Source organism: Puma concolor, chromosome B3 (assembly GCF_028749965.1).
Source record: "Puma concolor isolate L17-30 chromosome B3, mPumCon1.1.hap2, whole genome shotgun sequence".
Classification (NCBI taxonomy): Eukaryota; Metazoa; Chordata; class Mammalia; order Carnivora; family Felidae; genus Puma; species Puma concolor.
In genome coordinates, this window is record NC_141672.1 from 31,998,897 (window position 1) to 32,020,652 (window position 21,756).

Below are 21,756 nucleotides of genomic sequence, written 5' to 3' on the forward strand. Positions count from 1 at the left end.
AGAAAAAACCTAAACAAAAATACTGGCTTGACCGAGATCTCAAAATTATTTTTAAATTGTAATTTTTTATGTTGTGCTCTTTCCTCATTTATCATGGCAAATGAAAAATTGGCTGTGCTACTATAAATAGCTTACATTAATAGAAAAAAGAAACATCAGATCAAAATTACACATGGCATAAATGCAGAATAATTATAAACCCATGCAAGTGAGTAAATCACAGAGTAACAAAGAGCTAGGAGGGCTTGGAAGCTATGTGTGAAATCCAGTAAGAATGGAATGGATAAACATAAGTATTTATGTCATATAATGTGTATTTTACAAATAATATTATATTCAATAGAATTTAAATTATTGGAATATATTCTGAATATATTTAAGCATTCCGTGGAATTTTTAATAATACAAGTTCTGTTCTGGGAATACTGAATATGACATTTATATGCAACTGAAATCAACTAAAGATATTATTCTTTGTAATTATGAAATGGAACAAAGAACCTTAAGTCATTATACAACTATACTCTCCTTTATGTATAGATGTCTGCTATAAAATGTAAATAGCTGCACATTAAATAAATAGAAACGTAAAAAGAAAGCACGCCCTTCAGAAAGCTCTTTACACAAAGAAGGTTGGAAAAATTGAGTAGTTTTATTACTATATAAATCAAGAACTCTGAATGCTTCTTTACAAAGCAATGACTAACAAGTTATAAATTTTAGAAATTTAGCAAAGCATAAAACATGTCTATGAAAAAGGAGGCTATAATTTTAACAAATGTGCAATGACTTCAACTTTGATTTATTTCCCCCCTAAGAGGCTTTGTCTACATACTAATTTTAAGAACACGTTCAGGTCAAAAAAAAAAAAAAAGAACATGTTCAGGTCAGAAAAGGCTGACAGTGTATTAAGGCTTCCTGGTATTTTCCTAATGTAACTCCACCAAAATAACAGACTCTAGGTCTCCTCTTGTACCTTTGGGCCTGGCAACTAGTTAGCCCTTGAAAAGAAACAAATTTTATTCAGAGGATAAACAACTCAGGAAAAATTATACTAGAAACCGTTTAGCTTAAGGTCTTGGTGAAAAACTTCGTAATATTTTAAGGTATAATAGTCTACTAAAAGCATCTTCAAAAATAACCAAAACAGAAATAAGTATATATTACTATTGGTTACATAAAGATTAAGAATATCCTAAATCTGTACGAAGATCCTCAGCATACATATCAAATTTATATATATCTCATTTAAAATCAAAACCATGATGTAGTTACCCTTTAGATCCAAAGTAAAATGTGCCCTTATTAATAATCCTATTTTTATATTATCCTGTATCAAGAAAAATACTGTAAGTATTGACTTTTTCTGATGAATATAAATTGAGAAGAACAACAATAAAATGTGTCCTTCTCACATGAATTATGATTAAAAACTAAGTCATCTCAACATATTCAACTCCCAGGTAATAATTAGTTATATCTAACAGAATGGCTCTGTCATGATTTTAAAAGAAAACAATTACTTTCTGACAAAATAAGACTGGCGGCTGGAATTTTAGGCTTAATGATATTGGCCATGAGATAGCATCTAGAGATTAAGGGGGGAAAAAGTTAATGTACCTGGTATTTCTCAGTTTTGAACATTGAATTGATTGCTATTGCCTATAAAAATTACATTTTATTACACAAAACCATTTTTTTTTAGGTAGGAGAATTTCAAATAACCAAAAATCAATAAATAAGTGATGAATAACAGGAAGATGATAAAACGAGATACTGATTTAAAGAAAAGGACCCTTGAAACACTTCCCTGAAGCCATGAATGGTGCAGCAGATAAACTCAAAATAGACAGGGGCAAGACCCTGATAAAAGACATGAGAAATTAATGGTATTCTCTAACTCCTAAGTCCTTGCTACACAGCACAAAGTGTATAAAGATTGTTCACTCGACAAAAAAACTCCTGTTGCATTCTTGATGCTACTCATTTTACTCATGTACCTTGGCAAGAGGTAGTTACTAGGACAGATCTTCTGTAGGATTCTTTTTTTTTTTAATTTTTTTTTCAACGTTTATTTATTTTTGGGACAGAGAGAGACAGAGCATGAACAGGGGAGGGGCAGAGAGAGGGAGACACAGAATCGGAAACAGGCTCCAGGCTCCGAGCCATCAGCCCAAAGCCCGACGCGGGGCTCGAACTCACGGACCGCGAGATCGTGACCTGGCTGAAGTCGGACGCTTAACCGACTGCGCCACCCAGGCGCCCCTAGGATTCTTCTAATCCTCCCAGTACCAACAACAGAGGCCTTGGAAATTTCTTGATTTCCTTCTGTGGACCCTCCTCCCACCAGGCCTAATCCTGGTACACTGTTAATTGAGGTCTCTCTTCTCAAGTATTAACTCTTAGGGCAGGCAAGGGTTATAAGAGCAAAGCCAGACACAAGGGAAGCAGCTTTATAAAGTGCTTTTTTAGAAGGCTCTTGGAGGACCACATGCATCCACATGGGTAAGTTAAGTGCTCTACAGAAAGTGCTTATTTCTGATGTGATGAGTACTGTGTTCACAATGCTATCTCAATGAATGTGGTAGAGAAAGACTTTTAAGACTAGTGCCAGTTTCTTGGATGGTGCCACCCTTATTATCACGAGTGGTACCTATGAGTCTCCGAGAAAACGTGAGTTTTCACCAGACAGAAATGACTCATTTTATTTCTGCGTATAGTACAGGGTGGGCAAACTTTTTCTATACAAGGCCAGAAAATAAGTATTTTAGGCTTTGTGGGTCAGATAGTTACAACAATTCAAGACTACCACTGTAGCATGAAAGCAGCCACAGAAAACATGTAACATAAATATGTATTTATTTTACTTTATTTACATCAACAAGTATCAAGCTGGATGGATTTCACCCACAGGCCATAGTTTGCCAACCCCTCTCTTGGACCAAAAAAATGTACTAGAATGGTAATCAAGGCACTATGCTACTTGTAATTAAAATTTTCAATACTGAGGGGTGCTAGGGTGGCTCAGCCGGTTAAGCTTCCAACTCTTGATCTTGGCTCAGGTCATGGTTTGGGAGATCAAGCCCCATGTCACACTGACAACACAGAGCCTGCTTGGGATTCTCTGTCTCCCTCTCCCTGTGCACATCCCCTGCTCACTCTCTCTCTAAATAAATATTAAAAATAGACTTAAAAAAAATAAAAAAATAAAAATAAATGTTTCAATACTGAGAACCAATCCTTCTTCCTGGGATGTTCACCACTGTGCTAGTTTTTGTTTTTGTTTTTGTTTTTTTAAACAAGAGAGTACAGAAAAGAACAGGTATGAGAAGAAAAGTTGGTTTAGAAGAGAGGTTTTGAGAACTGGTACGAAGAGACCAATGCCTCTACTGCTCGGCAACAATAAAATAGGGGTACATACTGGTCTCTTTTAACTGACGTGGCCAATGTCCTCTAGTTCTGACTTAACATCACATGCCTTCATTCATTAAGTTTCACTCTTACTGCCTAATCCCCAGATCAGGTGAACCTTCCAAAAGTGAATGCACAAGTTCATATTCTGCTATGATTTCATCATCTGCTCACATTTTCTTTCAAAGGGACAACCTCATCTTGGTAAAATCGACAACAGGAGAGTGATACTGATGACATTACAAATGACAAGGTAAACAAAAAGGCAAGCCACAGAATGGGAGAAAATATTTGTGATTTGTATCTGACAAATTAGTTATGCCTAAAATATCACAAAAACTCTTACACCTCAAAAATAATACAACCAACCCAATTTTAAAAGTGAGCAAATTATTTGGACACACATCACAAAAAAAAGATCAACAGTCATAAGAGAAAATGTAAATTTAAAACCACAATGAGATACAACCATTAGGGTTAACATTTTAAAGGCCAGCAAATGCAAACGGGGACAAGAATGGGAATGAGCGCAACTCACATACACTGCTGGTGTGAATGTAAAACCACTTTTGAAAAGTTAAGTTTTACTAACAATGGCCAAAACCTGGAAATAACACAAACATCTATCAGATGAATGGATACACAATATACACACACTTGCACAATGGAATAATATTCAGCACAAAACAAGAATAAACTAACCCATGCAACGTGATGAACTAAAAACATTACTAAGTGCAAAAGGCCACATTACAACTGCATGTATATGAACTTCTAAAAGAGGGAGAACCATAATGACATAGAATATGCAGTGGCTGCCTGTGGCCAGGGGCGGGGGTAGGATGGGCTGCAATGGGGGCAACAAAGAATCTTTTAAAGATGATGAAATGTTCTGTATCTGGATTGTAGTATTTCACAGGTGTGCACATCTGTTACAACTCAACCAACTGTACATGTTAAATGGATGCAATTTATCATACCTAAATTATATATCAAAAAGTTGATTTTAAAACAAAGAAGAAAAAAAAGACTGGTCAGGTTAAGAGTCTAAGTAGATGGAGGAACGTGAGACAGCATGTAATCAGTGGAATTTCTACAAAATATAAATCAAGAGTGAGTGATATTTGTTGTTTTCTTTTTGTGGTTCATTTAAAAAAATACTACACATCAGATTCAAAAGTAGTACATAAAATGAAGAAAAGATCCCTACTCCCCCAGAGACAGCCACTGTGTTCTTCTGAACAATTTTTACGTACATTTGTCCTAAGACAATTGGATCACTCTCCTCATACACATTCTAAAATTTACTTCTTTTGCTTACTAACTAGTTTAACTTTTCATGTCAATAATAAAGATGCATACGTTGCCTTGGTGGCCCTGTCCATTAACCCTCTGAATTCAGCTCAGGTCATGATCTCACAGTTTGTGGGTTCGAGCCCCATATCGGGTTCTGTGTTGATAGCTCAAAGTCTGAAGCCTGCTTCGGATTCTGTGTCTCCCTTTCTCTCTGCCTCTCCTCCATTTACACACACTTTCTCTCTCTCTCTCAAAAATAAATAAACATTAAAAATTTTTGAAAAAGTAAAGATGCATCAAGTTCTAAATATTATACTGTTTATGTACTATCGTTTCTTTTAGAGGTTCTCTAATAACAAGAGATTTAGACTGTTTAAAGTTTGTCAAAATTACAAACAATGTTATAATGAATATCCACGTACATATATCTTTTCAAGTTCGCAAATTTTGAGTACTAAAAGCTATAGGCATTTTTGGTCTACAGTTCTAAACTGCTCTCTAAAAACATTCAATCTTCAGACTTTTTCCAATAATAGATACATTACACAAAGATGAAAAAGATCTCACCTTGTTTTTAATCTGCAATTTAAAAAATTATGAGTACAGGCGCCTGGGTGGCTCAGTCTATTGAGTGCCTGACTTTGGCTCAGGTCATGATCTCACAGTTTGTGGGTTCGAGCCCCACATCGGGCTCTGTGCTGACAGCTCAGAGCCTGGAGCCTGTTTCAGATTCTGTGTCTCCCTCTCTCTCTGCCCCTCCCCCACTCACACTCTGTCTCCCTCTGTCTCAAGAATAAATAAACATTAAAAAAATTATTAAAAAATAAAATAAAATAGATAAATAAATTTTAAAAAATTATGAGTAAACTTGAACTGTTTGTGACTGTATTTTTTTTTTAATATATGAAATGTATTGTCTAATTGGTTTCCATACAACACCCAGTATTCATCCCAAAAGGTGCCCTCCTCAATACCCATCACCCACCCTCCCCTCCCTCCCACCCCCCATCAACCCTCAGTTTGTTCTCAGTTTTTAACAGTCTCTTATGCTTTGGCGCTCTCCCACTCTAACCTTTTTTTTTTTTTCTTCCCCTCCTCCATGGGTTTCTGTTAAGTTTCTCAGGATCCACATAAGAGTGAAACCATATGGTATCTGTCTTTCTCTGTATGGCTTATTTCACTTAGCATCACACTCTCCAGTTCCATCCACGTTGCTACAAAAGGCCGTATTTCATTCTTTCTCATTGCCACGTAGTATTCCATTGTGTATATAAACCACAATTTCTTTATCCATTCATCAATTGATGGACATTTAGGCTCTTTCCATAATTTGGCTATTGTTGACAGTGCTGCTATAAACATTGGGGTACAAGTGCCCCTATGCATCAGTACTCCTGTATCCCTTGGGTAAATTCCTAGCAGTGCTATTGCTGGGTCATAGGGTAGGTCTATTTTTAATTTTCTGAGGAACCTCCACACTGCTTTCCAGAGCGGCTGCACCAATTTGCATTCCCACCAACAGTGCAAGAGGGTTCCCGTTTCTCCACATCCTCTCCAGCATCTATAGTCTCCTGATTTGTTCATTTTGGCCACTCTGACTGGCATGAGGTGATATCTGAGTGTGGTTTTGATTTGTATTTCCCTGATGTGACTGTATTTCAACTAGTATTTCAACTTTTCTAGTTACTGATCTTTATCTTATTGATGTGAAGTGCTTAATGTAGCAAAGACTGATGACTGACCTCCAGTATTCATCCTTTCCTTATTCCTTGTATTAATAGGACCTTCCCCTCATTGAATTTCAGCTGAGCCTATGTTCACCTAATTAGAGACATTTCCTAACCTCTCTTGCAGTTAGAAGTTGCCATGTGACTATGTATGGGCCCAAGGGAAGTGGGAAAAGTGACAGGCACATTTCTCAAGTTGCAATCTGAAAGATAAAGACTAACTGTCCTTACTTTTTAGCAACACCCCTCCCCCTTCCTGCTTTTCAGACAAATGACATTTGTTGACAACAAGTGGAGCAGCCACTATGGACCAGCAGGGAAGCCACACATGGAAGATAACAGAACCAACCCCCCTGCTAGGGATAGCTCCTGTGAGACTGTTAGAGAGACAGGTAAACTTCTCTTTTATTTTAGTCACTGATTGGTGAGGGGCTGGGGGAGGAGGGTGTCCTCCATTGAAGAACCCAACCTATATTTCAGCTAATGCATATATTAATCAAGTTTAACTTAAACTTAGTTTAAATAAACTATAATTACATAATGTTAATAATGATGATAGCAATGATTATTTATGTAATTGACTTATCATTGCCAGGCACTGTTCTAATTGCTTTGCACATTTTAATAGATATGATCCTCACTATAGACCTATGAAGTAGATACTGTTATTAATTTGATAAATTAGGGAACTGACGCACAGGGACAAAATAACTTGCCCAAGGCCACACAGCTCATAAGCAGTAGAGTGTGGACTGGAAGACATGAAGTCTGACTATGGAGTCCACTACATCCTACTCCCTTTCGTGGAGATTTCAGAGATAAAATATTATGCCATCACTTAGAAACAAGTTAAAGAACAATTAATAACATGGATAAATAACATACATGCTAAGTGAAAAAAGCAAGATACAAAACTCATACAGTAGCACCAAGTCACCCACCATGATCCCAATTCCGTTTCAGGAAAGTATACAAAATGTGTGCATTAAAAAAGACAGGGAGGAAAAAATTATAAAATTTCAAAATTGAGTATCTCTAAGTGATAAAATTACAGATCACTTAATTTTCATTATAGTTTCTAATATTTCTAAACTTGTATTTCTGTTACAAGAATGAGAAAAATACATTCTAATTTATCAAAATGAAGAAAATATCCCCAAACTTCACACTTCTTCCTTTTAGATAATAATAAAGGATCTTTATTGCTTCAATAAAAATAAACATTTTGCTTTCATTTGTATATATTTTGTGTCGCACTCCCCTCAATAAAAAACAAAATGCAGCTTTTTTTGTATTCAAAAATATCAATAAAAGATCAAGACCGCTGCAAAAAGAACATAACTTTTTGTTTAGATGAATGAAAATGATCTGCCGTGTAACATAGGGCACTGACGTATAAACTCCAAGGTCCCATAGCCCTCTGATCTCTGTATAGTAAGAAAAAGTATCTGTAATGTAGCACAAAATGTTAAGGCATACAACATAAGACATATAACATATAACAAAATGCATAATACATATAACCCTTTTTAAACACCAAGACTAACTCTAATAAAAATCATGAAAGTATTATAGATCATCTGAGCCCTGCTTTTTAAAGTCAAAAATTTTAAAGCCTCCAAATCATATTTCTGCTTAACAACGCATAGCTGCTATAAGCCGCTTAATAAAAAGGCCAATAGGGAGGGTAGGGTCCTGGCAGATTTAAGTCTTTTTCTAGAGCTGACCACATTTTCAAGTTAATAAATTCTGTAGTAAAGCAGATTATCTCAAAGAATACCTTCTTTGTCAATCCTTGCATAGCAATGAAATAAAAGAAAGCCTCAGAAAAGTTCAGTCATCACTTTTTAAACCTCGAATGCATTAATGAAATTAAGAAAACATATCTGTCAGAGGAATATCACCTATGATTTTTATATATTTCATATTTACATTTTAAACATAGATACAAACTTTTCCTCATTTCTTATTTTTTACATGAAAGTTTTATGTACTATTACATATAATTTTTCAAAGCATATCTCCACCAACGACCACCACTAATTTCACACACAGAAAAAAAACACATGTAAATTTTCCTGTTTTACCAGGCCTTATCTAGAATGTTTCCTCTGAGATGTGCCACATATTAAGCATTTAACTATCAACTAGAAAGGCATCACTACATCGATTTATTAGTCTAAATTTACAAGAGAAAGCTGAGTTTAGCATAAAACTGAGAAGTGATTGCCAAGTTTTATAGAAAAAGCTTGATAGATTAAAAAAAAATAGAACTTTAAGGCTATGTGAATTCAGAGTCCCTCGTGTGACTTATCTGGGCACTAAGCACAGCTTATTTTATTTAGTGTAACTGCAATTTAATTCAGAATATAGTAGGAAACCAACTGCAAAGAAAGTAGTCCCCCAGAAGACTGGTGAGGAGGTACTTTAACCCTTAAGATGTGGTTAAAAAAAAAAAGTGGTATGTTACACTGAAGGATTTGAGAAATTCTTAGACACTAACTGCCTTTTCAAAGATGCTAACTTTAAAACTTATCTGTCACATCATTGGAATCTTTTTTTTTTTTAACTAAGTTTGCATGGAGGTGAAGTCTATAAATAAGAAAGAAAACCATCCAAATTTTTCCAACTAGGTTCTAAATCATATACTTACAATTCAGCCTTTAAAATTAAATATGATTAACAATTATGCCTGCTGAGTACCTATGATGAAAATACATTTTCTTCTGCTGAAAAAGCCACTAATAAAATCCTTAAAATACCACCTTCAGTGAATTTTTCCACCATGTCTAATGTTACCTGGTAACCCTGACACACTAGTTAAAATTCAACAGAGAAATAATGGGTTTATGGGTTTACAGCTGTCGTTTATAGTTGTGGTTATCTAGTATGATACCACAAAGTAAAGATGTAGAAAACAGTTAAGGAAAACTACCTAGGCTTAGAATTAAACAATGCCTGACTGCAAGTTTCCTTTAATCCAAAAAGGCTGTTCCTCTGTTTAAAGTAAACCAATTATTACGTATATATGTGTACATAGGCAAACATTTATATGCACTCAAACATACATATGTATGAATGTATATGTATGCTTGTATGAGTGTTTTATATAAATGCATTATGTGTACACATTTTCATATGTAAATATCGTACATTAAAAAGTTTTCAACCGAAGAAGCTAAATTTGGAAGGAAACAATCCTTTCTAAATATTTCATATTTTTAGGGAATATCATGACTCACTTTAACATATTTGAGTATACAGGACCCAAATTCATTTACCCAAAGTTATCTTACCACTGTTAATTATAATCATGAAGAAAATTAAACTATGTAACAAAAATATTCTAGTGGAATATATTATAAAAATCAGTATCTCCACCAATACCTTTAAGTTCAACTGTAGCTCATTTTCAGGATCTTTTTTGGCCAACTTTATATGCTATGGAACAGGTATACACTGTCCACTGATTGCTTGTTTTGTGCTAATTATCACAATACATTCAATTTGGCCGCAGCCAGGTCCCACAGGCCAGTGACTAGCTATTAGAAGGCAGGTAAGAAAAAAAAATCCAAATTTCAAGACAACATCCTGAATATTCACCCACAGATGCTAAAGTCACTCCAGACTTTACCTTTAGAACTGTCCAGTGAGTTCATATGTACATATTTTCAATAATCTGCAAGTGGATTCAGAATGGGATTTTACCATTAAGGCTTTCTTAGCAAGTTTTTGGGCAAATTAGGTTTTATAGAGAAAAGTCATCTACCGCATCATTTTATGTTTGATTTGGCAAAAGTCTAAAAATCCAAAATGGGTCAAAATTAAGCCTTTTATTTTCACAAAGCTGCTACCACAAACCGAATGGGCAACGGTGATGGCCACTGTAATTTCATATGCACAAATTGACAAATCCTCTGTTCAAAGGACTTTGAGTGAACCTGAGAGAAATAGCGATAAAAAGCTATCAACGGAGTATTATTTGTAACTAAAAAAGTATCACCATTCTAATTCAAAGCAAGTAACCAAATTGAGGACCCTCCTAATAAACTCCCTTGCTTCTTCAAATTGTAAACTCAAAAGCAAAAGCACTCTGAAATTAAAATGTTTTATTGCCTTCTCTTTTTATTTAGAAATCACTATATATGCCAATGTTATAAATATCTTAGATGACCATTTTCAGGTTTCTGTAAGATTTGCTAAGGATAATTATTTTCATCAATATGCTTGTCTAATTGTTAACTTTCTATAACTAAGGATTTTACAAAATGGGAAATGTCAACAAATGGCATATGAAACGTTATTATATCTAATTCGGGCACCTTATACCACACATCCTTCTAGCCAAAGTGCCAAGTGGATTATCATCTCTATAAATGAAACACAGCTATAACAAAACAAAATCACTGGGAGCAAATGTGGTGCTTTCAATTGTGTATTTTTTAATAACAAAATTCTCTTCATTGTTTTTCATTTTCTTGTTACTAATCTGCATTCTGAACACAAGATGGATTTACAGAGAAATAGAAACTAAAGAATAAAATACTCTATATTTTATATACTTTGTATATATTTTACATACAAAGTATAATATAAAATACTGTCTGTAAAGTACAAAAGAGGTATCTGAGTGGCTATGCATTACTGAGGTTTTAAACTACACCACCCCTCTGAGAATAAACTACTTAATAACTTATATTAATATTTATAGGTATATTAACAGGAAAAAGAAAAAACTTGATGAATTTATTGATATTAGTGTAGAGCCATGGTGTCCTCAGAGTACTGCATTTAGGATTACGTAAGTCTATCTCAGGTGACAGACACTGAAATGAAATATAGAATACCCAAAAGAAAGATTCCATAGCAACAGACCATCAGAAAGTATTTTTGCCCTTCCTGCAGCACATTCAGCAAATTCAAAGAATTTAAGATTTAATCAAAATCATTTTTCAAAAAATCAGCATTTCCCCACAGAGTACAAGTGCCAACGAGTAACAGGACTGCCCGAATCATTTTAAGAGAACACTAAAGCATGAACATTAATACTTTTAACTATCTACCAATAATATGCTAAAAACAACAAAACAAAACAAAACAGTAAAAGTTGAGAGAAACCGAAAAGGGAAAGCAAGTCAAATTTTCCTCACACATAGGACAAATCCTATAAAAAAGTGCTCTTATGCATAGTTCCAAGTGAAGCTGTCTCACAGAAATTGCAATCATTGTTACCCATCATCTGCTGTATTACAGTTTTGTATCACCAAGATTACATAAGGCCTGCATACCAAGTTCATCGTGCAAACTGCTGCCGCCTACAGCAGATGCATTGTCATGTGATGCTTCTAAGTGGACACTCCCATTTCTCACCAGCAAGGAGGCACTAGCACTGAGCACTGCAGCCTGGGAAGGGGGGCGGGACTGGACTTTGACCTGGGCTGTGGACTGCTGGCCTTGCTGACCATCTTGAAGGCTAGGAAAAAACATGGATTGGGGAGACATTACAGGGAAGAAAAGAAAAAAACAACAGCTAGAATGAAGTCAATATAGAAAATGGATTTCAAAATGTAACCTGATTTTTTCAATGTAACCTAAGAAAGCTAACAAACTTTGCAACATATACAGATTACACTGCTGTCTTAAATCTTCTGGTCCTTAGAAAACTGAGTCATTGTGATGAACACAGCAAACATTTAATGTATATGTAAACTAACCAATCTGTGACTTTTCCCCACCCCAAGCCAACAAAATTCTAGTGTAAGGAAAAAGAAAGCAGCAAAGAAAAACAAGCACATTAACTATATATGGGGGTTGTAGCTGGTCCCCAAGAGATAAATCCTCTTTGTCAGTTTAAATATGCACTTTTCTTTATAACCTTTATAATTCTAGAATTGTTCTTTCAAATATTCTGGCATCTCGAATTCACAATAAAACAAAGTTTCTATGCACCTGAAAACCAAAGAATCCTTATCAAATGCTACCAAGGTGACAATTTTCAATCAAAAGAAAATCACAAACTAGTGCAAGAGAAATGGAATAACAAACATCGACTCAACCGAGTGAAATACAAATGACTGCTGGGATGCTGCAAGTATGATTAATTTATAAAGTATTTTTTCTATGAAAAGCCTGCATATTTTTTAAATAAAGCCACACAGGCTCTGTATACATGTTATTACCTTCTCCAACCCATTTCATCATTTCATTAACAAGGGCCCATCATTTTAGAACATCTTAAAAATATTTTGGAAACCTGTAATTTCTCAAGGGATATTACAGTCTTTTTTTTAAATCTTACAGAATTCTGTTAATATATTAGTATTTTGTTATAGACTTGCCATTTATTAAAACTATCAAATCTAAATATCTAAACATCTATAATTAAGAAACTATTATATTCTTAACTCATTTTATATTTTAGATGTTTAAAATACTATGAATTTTAATGTGCTTAATACTCAAATTTAAATCAATGAAACTCATGAAAATATTGAGTATAATTATTATATGTCATTCTCTACATGATGTTCAAAGTAACTGCATTATTATTAAATTAGACCTTTGAGTAAACAACAACAACAAGACTGCTGCATAGGATGGCCTTATTCAGTTATTTTATCATTTTTTTGAGTACCAACTTCTTTCTAATGTTCTGAATTCAATGCAATGATTTCTCTGATGCCTATAAAATAAACTCATCTTTATGGACAGTGAAGAAAGCTGCAATTTAAAGTAACCATGTAATAAAAGACTAAGTAGAAAACACTGCTTATGCTGCTGAAGCCTGTGGTTATGGCAACAGAATACACTTTGGAATCACACTGTCTGATAAAGTAACCACATGTGACTATCTACACTAAAATTTTAGTTCCACAGTTCCACCAAGCTCATTGCAAGTGCTCAAGAGCCACATCAAGTAGCTAGTGGCTGCCGTAGTGAAGAGCTACCGGAGTGGGCAAAAGCTAGTAGTTAGTGTCCACCACACTGGGCAGTGTTAATTACATAGATCTTTCTACCACCACAGAAAGTCCTACTAACCATTACTACCTGGAACATTCATAGTTCAGGCTTCTTTTAGAGCCAACAAAAAGTATACACTCTAAATAGAGCAGAGGAATGTGTGGAACACATGAAAAAACCAAGTCCACACAATGTTGACTTGTTGATGCTTACTTGCATTATTTTTTTAAGCTGTAACTATAAAGGTATTCATTTAATAACTCCTTTGGAGTAGATGTTTGTACAATTGACATAAATCGAGAGATGATCTTGGGAATTAATGGAATCAAATATCGTTGTATTTTCCATACATATATAATAAGTCTGTTACTCTTCCTCAAAATCCAAAGTTATTTACAAAGCTTACCAAAATGACCAAATCTTACAAGGGAGAAAATTCTGACAAAAAAGGTGTTTTAAGTAGTTCAAGTACTATGTCCCTTCCGATTCTGAATTGGAAGACAGCAGAATTTTATACAATATGTACTCAACAAATATTTCTGTCCTTTTTTGTTTTTACTTAAAGTCAAAAACAAAGGTGCTATATGGCAGTTAGGTGTATTTTAATGTGAACACATTTGAGAATACAATAATCCTCAACATACCCATATATACAAAAAGGTTTCCAAAGTATTAGGCAATGCATGAAAATCGATTCCAGAATAAAGAAACAAAAGAAACTAGTGAAAATCTATGTGGCTGTCAAGGTTTTGAACATCAAAAGCTGATCATAAATGTTTATGTCCCTTGAATTCCTGTTTTGAAAATCCTTCAACAACCAAAAAACCTCTCATTTTTACAGAAGTTGGTAGGAAAACTATTCCTGGATGTTTGTGCTTTACCTAACTAATAACCGACAGGAGCTAATATTTTTTAGAGTACCAATTCTCTATCAAAACTACCAGTTTGAGAAAAGGTAGCAACTATTTTACAACATAGTAAAAGGAAAGATAGAAATTTAGGTCTAACTATTGGCTATCAATAGCATCACTGACATGCAATCTTACCCATTAACATTTCCAATTTAAATGGCAGAAAAACAGGGGCCTCTGGGTGGCTTAGTGGGTTAACTCTTTATGTCAGCTCAGGTCACGGTTAGTGAGTTCAAGCCCCCACATCTGTCAACACAGAGCCTGCTTGGAATTCTCTCTCTTGCCCCTACCCCACTAGTGCTCTCTTGCCCCCTCTCTCAAAAATACAAAAATAAAGTTTAAAAAATAATAAGGAATAGCAGAAAAATATAGTTGGTCTTGGTCTTTCTTTCCTCTGTACCACTTATTTAGAATTTGGCACCTTCTGCCTTATATCGTTGGTTATTTTTATTTGTGTCTCCATGATGAAAAAGTAAACTCTAAGAGTATCATCACATTATTCTTATGAATCTGCAGATTCCAGAGAATACTCAAAGGAATGCCTTGAACACAGTACACAAACAACAAATATTTGGTGGATTTTCCTGAGTACCACAAAATGATCCCTATGAATTTCTAATCATGTATTCTGTTACTACTATGACCTTATTTGATTACAGATCTTTCAATCTTCTAACACTTTAAAAAAAAAAAAAAGATCTAAGAATAAGATAAAGCTTTTGTCCCCTCCCCAAATGCAACTAATTTTTCATTCCAGTCCATTAACCAGAGTTCTAAAAGATACCATATTTGGGTTGATAAAAATAGATAAATATGGAACTCTTAATACTAGTACTATAAAATTTTTAAATATTAATCTTTGCTTTTCTCTCTAGTAACTGAGAACTGGCAAGGGCCTATCGAAGCTACCTACGAGACTAACTTAATGAAAAGGACACTTAAAAATAATTCTGAAACAAGACATTCTAACAATTATTTTAAAAATCTGCATTTTCCCTTCAGGAAGAAATTTATGATTCACTCACAATCCTTGAAAACATACAATTTACCAAGTTGCTTTTGACTGTCAATTACTTGAACTATTTATTAAAGTTTAAAATAAGTTAGTACATTTTACTGGTACTTATATAGTAATTGTAATTAAAGTACTGTCACTCCTATTCCATTTCCTTTTGACAAACAAGTTTTTCAAGTTTTCCATGACCATGCAATCCTATATTTACTTAAAGATGAGAGTATTATTATGTAATTCAAACAGAATTAACACCAATATTTTCTACCTGAATATTTTTGCAATTTAAAAAAGATTTTATCTATTGGTGTTTTTAATTTCTCTAAGCTAAATTGTATCTTATTTCATCCATGATAAAGTCACCTATTTAAGATACATGTAAAGTTTATGCTGGAAATATCCTAGAATCTTAACAAAATCTGCACACTGACTACTAGAAGATTACCTGCCAAAAATTCTAAAGTGAGTGCTTTACAAGTAAGATTCACGCCATTATCCTCATTTGAACGGTGATGTATTTAAAACCCTACAGAATTCTACATGATTGGCTGGAGTTAGCACACAGTTCTTTAATATTCCACCAGGCAAAGAAAAAAGTAATTTGTCTGCGTTTGTTGGGTAAGTGGGATCCAGCAGGCTTATTTGTGGCAAAGAAAGAAAGGGTTTGCAAAGACCAAAAAAAGAAGGTTAAAATAAAAAAAGGGATTAATAAACAGCACCATGGAGTAAGAAAGCAAACAGGTCTATGGCAAGTGTTATTAAAGGGGCAAAATGAAAAGGTTAGAAAAAACAAAACAAGTAAAATGAAATGCTGAGCTCTTTCTGCAGGTTGGGGCTAGACCCCAAATCCATCAGCAAAAAGAAGTTAATTCAGGGAGCAGAAGGGGAGGGTTCATAAAAGGCAAAGGTGCTCAGAAAAAGGTTTCTAGACCAAATGTTTTTTTAACTGGTGCCTTCCCATCTTCATATTTTCAATGTTGGTTTAACTAATCCATACTACTTCTTACAGAATTATGTATTACTGCAGGATTAATTAGGAACATGACCCACAAAAGGTGAAGCTCCTGATTGTAATGTAAAACCCAGAAAAAATAAGCAAGTCTTAAATTCCAGGGAAATGTAAAGAGAAAGATTTTGTTACTCTCAAGAACAGGATTTTAACAAGGGAAGGGGGTCAGCTCTTCTGATCTACCATGTATTCAACAGGAGTTGTTTCACTAAGTGTTCTTTTTGAATTCCGGATTAAAATGTAGGAAAATAATTTGGTAATGGTGATTTTTAACACAGAGATTAATGAGAGTATATAGTATTTTATGTGCACTGCCTAAGCAAGCACATGTAAAGCATTTTTGTCCATATTTGTATTAAAGCATAAGCATAAATGTTTTGATGTGTAAGACATACTTGAGAATAAAACACTAAAAGTTTAATGGAAAACTATTCCCAATATTATAAATAGATGTTTTCTTAATTAGGAATATTGGGAAATGCAAAAAATATTTTTCTTCAGCACTAGTAAAAGTGGAGAAATTCAACACAGATATATACAAATATATACATATATATCCAATTGACCGTACTTTGCCATAGAGTATTTTCGTCCCATGTCATTTACCAGGTTCTACTGATTATGAAATAAAAGATACAAATTTTTAAGCAATACAAAATATATATTTTAGTGAAATAAAATAAACTGGCTTATCAAGCTGAGGTCAGTTATCTGTAATCCTCAACAAGCTCACCACTCAGCCCATAATTGTTCCTATTAAACTGATCAAGATGTTGGGGAAAAGATGCTGAAATAATATTAATAGGGAGTAGGAAAAAAAAAGAAAAGCTGACTTAAGGCCTCTATTTACATTTATAGAGATGCCCTAAAGTAATTTTGCTATTTAAAATGGACTAACCCAATCTGATCGTTTTGTCTAAACAGTGCAACGCAAGGCATGCAGAATGCAGCAGGCTCGTGGTCACATGCAGAGAAAGCCCAAAGAGCTTAAAACTATAGGAGAAATTGGAGGGAAAAGAAAAAGCAATTTGAATGCTTTCCTGGCACTGACAGAACAGGTTAGAAGGTCTGTTACATGCATGCTAAGCTTGGTGGAATTTTAAAATACCATACCTGAGGGGTGATCCGATGAGCAATGTAGGAGGGGTAGGGTTACTCCCTGCATTGTGCCGGCGCCGTACTGCCTGGCGCCTAAATGTGCTGCGTTCACGGCGAAATGACACTGCCTCCTCGCTGGCCTGTGCTGCTGTATCAAGATAGACTTAGGTCAAATAGGAGCCTAGGTCAGAGATGTAAATAGCAGCTGAGCCTGCCTCTCCCGTCTTCCCACCCTCAAATGTAAAGGGAAGCTATCTGCTTGAGCCCAAGGGCTTTCATACATACACTGTTAATATGGCGCATCAAAGAATACACAAGACATACACATTGTTTATTTAAAGATAACTGGTTCTTTAAAAATAATGTTTTTGATATATCTGGCCTCACCATCTTCTCTTCAAACTCAATTTCCTATTTTAATATCTCCATTGGTTTAAACCTTCATCTAGGGGCTCCTGGGTGGCTCAGATGGTTAAGCTCGAACTTGATTTTGGCCATGCTCTCACGGTTGGTAAGCTTGAGCCCCCCATGTCCGGCTCCAAGCTGTCAGTGCAGAGCCTGCTTGAGATTCTCTCTCCCCCCAAAATAAATGAATAAAAAAACTTTGAAAAAATAAAAAAAGAACTTTGAAAAAAAAATACAAATAAATCACACACTCTTGAATTAAGTCAACTTCACAAGTGCAATATTTGTTAGTTCCAACTAACAGGAATGGGGCATTATTTTCCTACTGTCAAGAGGACAGTAGAAGCAAACAATAATACTGCATTTTTTAAATATTTATTTTGAGGCAAAGAGAAAGAAAACACGAGTGGGAGAGGGGCAGACAGAGGGAGAGAGAAAGAAAATCCCAAGCAGGCTCCACACTGTCAGTGCAGAGCCCAGCACGGGGCTCAATCCCATGACCGAGAGTCCATGGCTTGAGCCGAAAACAAGAGTCAGACGCTTAGCTGACTGATAATACTTCATTTTTGATGCCAGAGGTAAGGAAGCTATTCATCCCACGCTGCACTGTGGCATAACTTTGGCAGCTTTTTAAATGTTTAATTCAAGACAGCATGGACATATCTTAACTGTGAAGTAGTAAGCTGCCATGAAACTTTATTCAACTCTACGCCAGCAGCACAGGTCCCCTCAACATCAGGAAGCAAGTATCAGCAAGACAGCAAGTACAGATATTCATAGTTTAATCCAAAAGCAATAAAGTACAAACTAAAACCAAATATGCAACAATGACAAATACACAACCATGGCTTAATAGAGTCACATAAAATTTTATAAAACCATTCTAATTGACTGATTTCAGTTTCTAGAACAAAATGCAAAATGATGCTTTATCTATGTGAATTTAAAACAATGGTTTCCTAGTGATCTAAATATTTTAGGGATAATTTTGACTTTGACAAAGGGTATCTGCATACTAAATATAAATAAACACAAAATGTAGTACAGAAACATTCTTTCAAAACACTTTTTTTCTATTAAGTATTATGAAAAAGATTACAAATCCAAGAATGTTGCATTCAGATTTCAGTTCTATTGCAAGTTTTCTTGACATTTTAAAAACGTTACTAATTCTCAAATAATTCTTCTGCTTAGCAACAGCCATTTCCATCAATTTGGATGTTGATTTTGATAAAGTATTCTTTTTAATGTTTACATTCTGTACCCCTTCCTCAGACTGCACTGGTGGGTATTAGATTAGGAATATATGCACTACCTTCAAAAGGATAACTGTCTCTATGTAGCCACTTTCTTCTACTGCAGGAATGACAAACACAACTATTTCACCCATCTGGCAAGCTTCCGCCAGTAAAAAGTAGAAGTCACAAATGACAGAACGCCTACTTATTTTTCAGCTCACATACTACAGTGATATTCTAAGTTAGGCAACTAAATAAGAAGTTAGGTTTTGCGGCTTTGGCTCCAAATCAGACTGGACTCCTAATATTTCTTTTCTTTTTTTCCCCTCCAGTTTCACTGAGATATAATGAAAAATCCTTTAAATGTGAAAAAGCTGTTACTTGTGATATAAAAGCTCATGTACACAAAAATTACATGTGACCTGTGAGAACAAATGATCATTAAACCTGGTCATCGAGAACGTGCTGTCCCCAACACGGTAGCCACTAGCCATATGTGGCTACTTAAAAGTAAATAAAATTAAAAATTGAGTTTATCAGATCCATAAACCACATTGCAAGTGCTCAAGAACTACATGTGCCTAGTGGCTACCAATATTGAGAACATTTCCATCGTCACAGAAAGTTGTACTGGACAGTGCTGATCTAGAAATTCAAGGACACCATCTTTCTGTCACCACCATCTACAAAGCCTACTGTATGCTCTGCCTATTCCTGACAACTATGATTTCAGTAATAGGAAACTGCAACCAGCACTGTCACAAAGGAGAAACCGTACTGGCAGGCAGTCACTAGATAAAGGATAAAACGAGCCACTTGCAGGAAGAAATGAAAACTTATATGAGTGACTGTTAATGGCTCTCAGACATCAGCAATGTTAACTGAGGTTATGGAATTTAAAACCACTTCTAAAACTCAACTCAAGACACTTTGTGAACTTATATTGAAGATTTCCATTTTACTGTAACAAACTACTACTCAATTTACAGGTCAATTCACTTAAGAAACTTTCAAACATTCTCTCTAGTTTTAGATAACCAGAATAAGAGTAAAATTTACCCAGATATAATTTAAGGAGAATAATTCAATCCATAAAATGTACTAAAATTACTCTGAAGGATTTGGATAAAAGCAAAATGTAATCATTGAAGACTGAGAATAAATAGAAAGGAGGGAAATAGGAAACATTTTCTTTATTATCTTCCTTCTACTGAAGACTTAATGGTGTTAATTTTAAGTAAAAGCTAGTTATTGCATAATAGTAAGAAGAAAACACAACTATTAGTGTCCATTTATAGTCACAATGTCCTTTGGCTTCTTCAGAAAACTTTTTTTTTTTTTTTGCTATTATTGCACTATTCATATTTTGTCCTCTGCAAAAGAACTACATAATACTACTCTCTTAATAAAATAGTTTTAGAAACACCCTAAGATGAAAGTTTAGACATCCTCTGAACAATGTAGTAAGTGGAGTTATGATTACTGCCTACAGTGTCCTTGTAATATTCAGGGTGTAAATACCTAATGCTAAAAGAATTTTCAATGTTTACTATAACAATTACTTTAACAATAGCTAGGATCACACATTCAACTGAAAACACTATGCCATAATTTATGGTCACAACAAATAAAACTAAACCATGCCCCCTGAAAAACGTACTACTAAATCAAAACATCTCTATTTGGAATAGGGTCCAAAGGGGGCCCAGTTCTACTAGCGCCAAGGAAAGCAAAGTGTCTTTAAAAAAGCTTAAAATAATTTGCCACAAGCATATTCAATCACATTAGTTATAGCTACACTTGCTGAAAATTCACTTCTACAACCCGAATGTAATAAATTTTTTAAATCTTTTAACTTTGTAAGAGAAAGAAACAAAGCGCACACACACACAAATCTTTGAACTAAGGAACCAAACAGGAGGGAGAAAACACTTTAAAACCTGGTTTGGGGGGCACATGGGTGGCTCAGTCAGTTGAGCATCCGACTTCAGCTTAGGTCATGACCTCACAATTCCATGAGTTCGAGCCCTGCATCAGGCTCACTGCTGTCAGCGCAGAGCCCCCTTGGGATCCTTTATCCCCCCCTCTCTCTCCCCCTTCCCTGCTCATGCTCTCTCTCACAAAAATGAATAAATAAATAAACAAAACCTGGTTTTGAAGTTGACACTGCTTTTGAATTGTGACACTGCTTAAAACTCAGTATCTTCTGGCAAAAAAAAAAAAAAAATGAAATTAACTAGAATAAGAGCATAAAACACAAGTAAGAAAAATTTAACACTCTAGGTACAACCAAATTTAAAGCATGTATAGGTATAGGAGGGGAAAAACATTCAATGGACTCAAAAACCATGAATAACAAGAAAGATTTAAAAATACTTTCAAGGACATATACTTAGACAATTGTGAATTTTTTAATGTATATTTTTAAAATTACCAAGTCTTGACTTTTTAATCATTTCTTTGTGTTAGCAAACTTCAACAGACTGAATTACAAGCCCAGCAAGTTTAAGAACCTTGGATCATGTAGCTCTTTACTTTTGAGGTAGTAATACAATCACTCAAGTAAATTTAAACATTTACAGGGTACCTAAGGGCAATTCCTGTACAAGGCACAGATAGCCTAAGACATTTTAGACAGCTGTGGTATGATCTATTCTTAAAGATCAAATAAAAAACAAAATCCACAATA

The 21,756-nt window shown here is 34.7% G+C and overlaps 1 protein-coding gene across 7 annotated transcripts in view; it reads right to left on the reverse strand.

Annotated features, from left to right (window-relative positions):
- PCNX1 (pecanex 1) overlaps positions 1-21,756 on the reverse strand; it is a 169,027-nt gene that overhangs the window by 74,738 nt on the left and 72,533 nt on the right. For 4 of the 7 annotated variants that reach the window (XM_086709393.1, XM_086709391.1, XM_086709396.1 and 1 more), the window contains 2 exons: positions 17,440-17,572; positions 11,723-11,907 (listed from right to left, as the gene is read on the reverse strand). The exons of 2 other annotated variants lie outside the window; for them this stretch is intronic. In XM_086709393.1, the coding sequence (XP_086565519.1) occupies positions 11,723-11,907; positions 17,440-17,572 (318 nt within the window). The remainder of the gene's footprint in view (positions 1-11,722; positions 11,908-17,439; positions 17,573-21,756) is intronic. One more of the 7 variants, XM_086709392.1, reaches the window with a different exon arrangement.